This window comes from Halyomorpha halys, unplaced genomic scaffold (genome assembly GCF_000696795.3).
Source record: "Halyomorpha halys isolate HHAL.00 unplaced genomic scaffold, Hhal_1.1 Scaffold147.1, whole genome shotgun sequence".
Classification (NCBI taxonomy): Eukaryota; Metazoa; Arthropoda; class Insecta; order Hemiptera; family Pentatomidae; genus Halyomorpha; species Halyomorpha halys.
In genome coordinates, this window is record NW_027116131.1 from 1,003,561 (window position 1) to 1,011,801 (window position 8,241).

Genomic DNA, 8,241 nt, shown 5'->3' on the forward strand with positions numbered 1-8,241 from the left:
TGACCATGTTAGTTTATGGTTCAATATCAGTCCGAGAAATTTGGTGCTGTCACAGAATGAAATAAATGCTACTAAATTTATACCTACAAAATATAACTAAGATATTAAGTTGTTAATTAACTTCCTTACTTCTAATAATACATTGCCTTGGAAACAAACCATAGTTTAGAATAATAAACCTTGTTATATGAGTGAATTATAACAAGCCGATCATCATTAATAGATTCGTTGGATCGGAATACTAATTAATAATGATCGTTGTTTAAATATTTAAAATTAAATATATTACCTTAAATTCTATAATGTAAGGTAATATATTCACTTTTATATTACACTCCAATTACATATTGAAAAGGTTACTTCTGGACTTACGCTACTTTTAAGTTCGCCACACATCCAGGAATACAGGTAGAGTGTTATCAACGAGGTAGTCATAACAACAATGAACCCGAAAACTTCTCTGAATACTTCAGAAAATGAAGAAGCCGTTTTCATTTTCTATATAAACATACAAAAGGAATTAGAATAAAGTGGTTCAGCAAAAATATATAATCAATTGTATTTAACAAATAAAATTACTTACTGTTGTGATGACAAGGGCCAAAGTGCAGAGCAGGACCATACAGTTGCCGACTACCAGGCCCAAAATAGGGTTCATTACTTCACCGATTTTTTTAGTTGTCCTGAAGAAGTATTTATATTTTAATTAGCATTCATAGGATCATTATTAATGCACGCGCAATATATACCGAACATGTTACGTGTGAGTGTACGCTACTATAAATTGGTTTACAATTTTTTAGATCCAATGGTGGAACACTAAATACTGTAGGAAGATAGACCGAGCGACGGTCAGTAAAGATATAAAATAGGAGAATAAAAACTATTTAATTTTAACCAACGTTTCGCCCCACTTTGCAGGGCTTAATCAGGACTAAATAAAAACAAGATACGAACATTGTAAGAAGTATACAGTAGTATAGAAATACAGTCAAGTGTGATGGAATTTACTACAAAAGTAGATAGTATACTATAGTAGATTGTAGGAAGATAGTCCGGGTGGCGGTAAGTAAAGGTACAAAATAGTAGAAAAAAACTATTTAATTTTAACTTATGTTTCGCTCCAATTTGCAGAGCTAGGTCAGGGTTAAATGAAAACAAGATACAAACATTGTAAGGAGTGATAAAAATTTAGAATAAATATATAAAGATCGGAAGAAAATATAAAAGAAAGCTTAAGGAAGAAGAAGATTAACCGCATGAGGTCAGATTGTAGAAATATAGTCCGGGTGGCGGTCAATAAAGTTACTAAGTAGTAGAAAAAAAAAATTTAATTTTAACCAACGTTTCTCCCCAGTTTGCAGGGCTTCGTCAGGGCTAAATGAAAACAAGTTATCTTGTTCCTAGTCGTGATGAAGGCCTCACATTCTGACACTAATAAATCAATTTTTAATTATTTGTGTTCTTCAAGGACCACACTCCCAATCATCTGCTCTTCATTTATTTATATGAACAGTCAACTATGAACTCATAATTAGATTAGAAAAATATTTGTCAGCTTTCAGCCAAAAAACAATAAAAAGAGCTTTTACTCCATAAAAAAAATGTTGCACCAAAAGATGTTATAATCAAACTTCCTTTACTGAACAAAGTAAGATTTATATAACTTCTTTAAGACCTGTTCAAAAAAAAGAATTTTAAGATCATTTTTCCAGGTTGAGAAAAAAAAGTGCATCTTGCTACCAGCAACTTTTACATAGATCCAAATATTTTAAATTCTTCAAATATTAGTCTATTATGAAAAACAAAAAGAGAGAAAGTATTCTAAGCAAATGAGTCTAGATTTTTTTTTTTCGTGATGCAATTTAAAATTCAATCTAACTTGATGTATATTTTTTGGTACTCTTAATCAACAGTTGAACAAAAAGTAGACAGCGAACAGAACAATATATTATAAATAGAAAACTAAGTACAAATCAGTAAAAAACTTTGATGATCATAGCTGAAAAGTGACTTTTAAAGAATTGGCCCTAATTGGAGCCATACCTCATATCGCACTTGTATTTCTAAAGTGACACAACTCAAAAATCGGTGTTTTTGAGTTATGACTATGAAAGAAATTGGTAAATATATCTTTATGAATCATCAAAACTGTATCAACCTAGCTTCAGAGCTTGTCCGCCAGAGGGCACTTGTGTCACTCTTGCTGCCTTAATGCTATTCCCCCTCCATAGGCAAGAGCGTCACATTTCCAGAAATGTAAGTTTTAGACTTATATCACTTTAGAAATACTAGTGCGATATATTAATTAGTAAAAGCTATTTAACTTTTGAACAATGATGATAAACTTAAAAGAAATTAATTTTTTGAATAATAACATGAATACACAAAAGCATACAAGAATTACCTGAGAGCTCTTTGGTGGTCTTCGATGAAAAGTTTTAAATCAATCCTATCCCTGGTATCTTCCGACCCTAAAAGAAGGCTGTAATCCCGATCCAACTCTTTTGTGAGCTCTTTGGAAGTCATCACCGATTTACAAATCACATCTATTTCTGAACAGACCATGACGATTACGGATACAAAGAACTGATCTATCGGGATGAAATAAGTGAAACCTGCAGAGAGTACGGTGAACTCCATACACGCGATAATAATTCGATTCCTAGTGGAAGTCTCATCGAATGGATACCTGACTGGAAAAAACTTTGGTATAATGTTCTGTGGACCCGTCGGAGCTATGAAGCCGGCCTGGGTAAGTCCATATATAATCGGCTGTATGAAGAGAGGAGTGATGATCCAGAATAAGAAGTTCATATATATTACCGTATAGTAAGTGCTTGCAAGCCTTCTCAGGAATTGTCCCCTCTCTCCGAGCAATCTTCTCGAGAATATTGGTCTGTGCTTCGAAGTATGGAAGCGTTCGAACCGTAGGCAGAGACAACGGATGTCCTCTATATAGTAGAGGAAATAGCCCATCTTTATGACAAGTTGAACGATGTGAGCAACGTAGCTCAAATCGAAGGCGACCTGGGCGAGGTCCCCCTTCCGGCCTAAGAACATTCCTGAAACTTCGATGACGAGCCAGATCGGGAAGTAGAGGAACAAGAAGAAGTAGGTAACGTATCTCTTTAGTTTCCAGAAGTAAACGTCTCCTTTGGGATGTTCGTCCAAGAAAACATTAAGGTGAGAGTAGCTGAACATTTTCCAATAGGTACTATTGATGAAGTAGAAATCTTTAGCTTCATCCATTCCGTGAGTTTGGGGTGGTAATACAGCCTAGACCGGTTGGAGCGAACGCCTCGTTCACTAATGCACGAACTAACTTTGCTTATTATTGATCAGTCAATGTTCTCGACTTTCCTCATCCCCGAACAAAAAAAAAGGAACTTATTAAATCAGGCCAAAACTTTGTAAAGAACTGTAGTGAGATGAATGATTTAGAGTTCAACGATTTTCTGGAGTTAGGAGGAATTAAAACCAATAATGCTTCACACTAACAAGGTTTATTCAGATAAAAATGCACAATGGAAATTTTCTAATTGATTATATACGCTTATTTCTGTTCTTTTATATAATAATGCGAACTCAAAAGTGAGCTAATCTTTAACTGTACAAAACATAATTGAAATATATCTATAAATTATTTTCTTGTAAATCAAGTAACTTAATTATAGATTTTTGGTTTATGTTTTCATATATTTCCGTAAATTATGATTATAGCTCCTATGGCATTAAAAATTATTTGAAATATTAGTATAGATATAAATATTGATGCTGTATTTTCATAATTTTGTAATGGATTTTTCACTTCAATTGATCAATGAATAATTTATTGGTTTTTAATATTAGGTAGGTCTTTTTCTCATTGAAATATTCTAGTAGAGCTTAAATACCGAATCTTTAAAAAATCTTCCTTTTAAGTACTTATCATTGTTAGTAATAATAAACCATTGAAAAATACAGAGTAAGAAAGAATTTTATGAATAACTAAACGAGAAAAAATGAAAATATATAGATTTAACGGCCCAGACTACCCCTTTCCGGAATGCACTACGGCTCCGTTATATTTTGTCAAACTGTTGTATTCTTGGAAGGAACAAAATTTATAGCCATTATTCCCACCTCCAGAAACTCTTAAATTCCAATTTTTATAGCAACAGAATTTTTTTTTTTATAATATCACCCCAAAAGTTGGAGACGTAAGTAGCTTAGGAAGTGTAAGTTGTGTGATGCGCACACCGCGCCAGATTTTTAAATCATCTTTTGATGAAATAAATGGTGTTATGGTGTTATGAAATCAACATAATTATTGAAATTTGTAACTGTATATTACAATACATTCAGTAAATTTAATCTTAGTTATAATGGAGTGACACACGTGTAGAAAAACTACCCAGTGGTGTTCTAATAACGTTTTCACATTGGCAAGTCTCGTGTCCATCTTCTTTTCAGGCGCCTTGGAGTATTATTGTCAGGAAGAGAATAGATTCGGTTGGTTAGGGAGTTTATAATGGAAGGAGTGATGCAAATAAAAAAATATAAATTTCGCTCAAACATGAATTTCACTCCAAACTAGTTGCTGAAGTATGCCTTCTCCAGAGAATTCTCCACAAGAAGTTTCATTAGGACAAATTTTGAGAGAAAAAAAGTTTAATTATATTTTTGAATTATAATAATTTTAATATAATATTTTTATGTAGACACTGGACTAATCAGCTGACAAGTGGTTTGTCATTCATTTTAGTGAATTAAACAGTCTTTGGAAGAAAAATATTCATAAAACTGAATTACTAATTTTTTTTTATATTCAGATTATAATCAACTAAATAATAATTTAAATTGATACTTTCTGTTGATACAGCTACCTGATAATGATAAAAAAATAAAATACTAACGAAGCTCAAAATTGTTTGTAATATATCTGATATTATACTATTGGATTTATTTTTTTCTTCGAAATACTTCTGATAGCATTCAGATCATTGTAATGTATATTACAATTATAAAACCCATTCCATTAGCCATTGTTATCCACTGATGTATCCAAAATCAGATTTTTAAAAACATTATATATATATATATATGCCAGATAATTTTTTTTTTTTACTTCAAATAAATAAAAGAATCATGTTGTAAATTAGTTGGAAAAATAGTTTTTGAAAAAAAAAAATACCAATTTTGCCCTTGTACCCGCGTAAACCCCCAAATACGAATCTTTATAAAAATCAAAAAATATTTTATCTGGCCCACTTTATCACGCCACCCACTTTACTTAATTTCCCAAGTGGTATTCATTTTATTGAAAATAATTGTTACAATCTGCTACAAATTAAGGGCATTAAGTATTAGAGTTCAAATATTCATTCATTCAATAGTACTCACCGAATTAAAAGAAAAAAATAAATAATAATAATAGAGAAATATATAAATAAAAAAAATTCTATCATGACACAGAAAATAAAATTTAAGTAATAATAAAATAAAAACACATTCGCACCTTTATACAATATTTATATGAACTGGGAGTAAAGCCTTGCCACGTTCCGTGTAGAAGGCAAGGCAGGACTCCAAGATATCCTAACGCTTCTCTCCCAGTCGCGTTGTGACGCTCAGGGGGTATTGAGGCCCAGAAGCTGCATTTACCAAGTAAAATTAGAAAAAAAAATACAATAATTGCTTTCTAGAACACACAAAAAATCAAATTAGTATTGTGTTATAATAAAGAATGGAGATTACTTTCATTTCTTTGTTGGCCTTAACCAGATACTCTGCTATTATGCAATTTATGACACATAATGATAAAATATATTCTATCTTTATAATGTAAATAAGTTTAATAAGTATTTCTTGAGTTTACATTGGAGATAACCCTGATGATAACGTTCGTTAGTAACATTTTATTGACCTACAAAAAAGTACCAATCAAAATGTTATTAGCAACGCCACTAATAGCATTGAGCAATTTAAATTTAAAATTTTTAAAGTTTTTTTCCATTAATAATGAAATATTCAAATTTTCCCAAATACATTGCGAATGTTGACACTTGACAATAATAATTTTCTGTGCTATTCAAACACAAAATTATATCTATAAATAATGATTTCTTAAATCTACTTTGAATTGGATCTGAATTTTAGTTTCTCTTTGAGTCACATTTTATTCCGTGTTTCTCAAATTTACAAACTTGCCTGAGTTGTCAAATTATTGGCAGGAGGCCGACAGCCCCTCCTACTTTTCCCATGACATTTATGGTAAGATTTAGGAGTAAAACCATACTTGTGTTGAAGCTGTGAATGTTGAAAAAAAAAACCAGCTAAAAGGTTTAACCGCATATTATTATTATATTTAGTTTAAGTTCTACCTTACATTTATATTTTTATTATTAATTATTGTTTATTGTTATATTGTAGGTCGTCAGTTGAAAAAAAAAAATAATTTAAATGAGAGATTACTTTAAGAATTTACCCTAGAAATGTGTACCACTATGTGGCATACTGGGAGTTAAAAATATACACGCGGCTGATCAATAATACTTTTAATTGTTTAATTCTTAATTTGCTAATAAAAAAAAAATATCTTTTTAGGATAAAAGTTTTCTATAAACTAGTTTCAGCCATCTGCTATGTAGGTAACAAAATTAATCTCTCACAAAAATAATTATTTTGTCAAAATATTAATCACAAAATAATTATCACTACCAAATTAATACCAAATACCAAATTCACCAGCGGAACGGCCCCTCCCCGTTCCAATAATCCACTAGCGTAAGCCAACCAAGTCACAACCTTCATCGGACCCCTCACCTAACCTTATAATGCCAAAAGGCAATCCAAGGTATCCTTAACACCCAGCTATACATATAGCATACCTCCTATATGTATGTACCAAATATTCACTAACATCATTACAGGAGGGTATGAAAAAAAACAAAAAAAAAAACTACCAAATTTATTCACGTACTTTCTGTTATGACGAGAAATGCTACTTTTAAAGTGTAATTTTATATATAGTTTTATGTTATATTTTGTGTTAGGATTTTTAATTATTCTGAGTCTATTGAAAAATAAAAATCTTTTATTGAATAATTATATAATGTTTTTATTACAGATGACATCCCAACCCATACTAACTCTATCTTCACCACGCATGCCGATGACACATGTCTATTATCTGTGAATAGTGACCCTTTAATATACCCCAAACCTTACATTCCCACATGGTCCACAAACCTTCCTTGAAAAATGGTGTCAAAACTGAAGGATTAAAATAAATTCCAATAAATCCCAGCAAATCCCATTTACCCTTCGTCGTAAACTCATGACTTCCAGTCCCACAGTAACTTTAATAATACCCCACTTATTGTTCTCGAACAGATCCGTAACCTAGGACTACATCTGAATACAAGACTGAAAAAACTGAAAAATTCCTGTTGATTCCGACTATTACTAAAACTTACTAGACAGTCAAACTTCCAACTAATTTCAAAAGACTCATTTATATTACTATAATAAGACCTATCTGGACTTATGGAGTTGAGCTTTGGGGATCCAATAAATGGAATCCCTCCCAAATCCAACCCAAAATCCTTAAGCTTCTTACTTTGTTATAAATCAAGTCATCCGTTAGGAACTCACTGATTTGGTCAGAACCAGATACCAATCCTTCCATAATAAACTTTCTAACTACCCAAACCCACTTGTTTCTAAATTGGCTTCTCCCTCATTATCTGATAATTCTCCTAGGTGGCTGAAAAAAAGATAGCCTCGAGATCCTATACTCTTAAAATGTTGTTGGTATTCTATCAGTGGGTGGATTCTCCACAAGTCTGTATCATGCCATTGTATGACTAAGATCAAATTTACTTGTATATATTTTTATTAAAGTTGTGAATTTCAATAAATAAGTTTTAAAAAAACTTGTCAGAACAATAGTAAATTCGCCGACAACTAGCCCATTCTTAACTACATTGTGCTCTTAAATTAAAAAATATGGAAGTTCCTATGACATTTGATATAATTATTTGTTGTTTCCAAATCCATTTACTAGGTTTTTGAATATCTTCTGCTTGCTTTTACAATTTTATGTTGTTTTTTTCTGGCATTTTCTTTTGTATTTTTCACAAACTGTATATGTATGTATATAACTAACTTACGATTAAACTGGAAGGATTAATCAAAATAACAAGGGGTTAGTAGTAACACACAGAGTAATCAACACAAGAGTATCTCAATAACTAA

The 8,241-nt window shown here is 31.4% G+C and overlaps 1 protein-coding gene across 1 annotated transcript in view; it reads right to left on the reverse strand.

Annotated features, from left to right (window-relative positions):
* LOC106678578 (odorant receptor 33c) overlaps positions 1 to 3,531 on the reverse strand; it is a 12,029-nt gene extending 8,498 nt beyond the window's left edge. The window contains exons 1-3 of the mRNA XM_024359835.2: positions 2,408 to 3,531; positions 584 to 683; positions 373 to 498 (exon numbers count right to left, since the gene is read on the reverse strand). Coding sequence (XP_024215603.2) covers positions 373 to 498; positions 584 to 683; positions 2,408 to 3,252 — 1,071 coding nt within the window. The 5' untranslated portion in view covers positions 3,253 to 3,531. The remainder of the gene's footprint in view (positions 1 to 372; positions 499 to 583; positions 684 to 2,407) is intronic.
* Between the last annotated feature and the right edge of the window lie 4,710 nt (positions 3,532 to 8,241).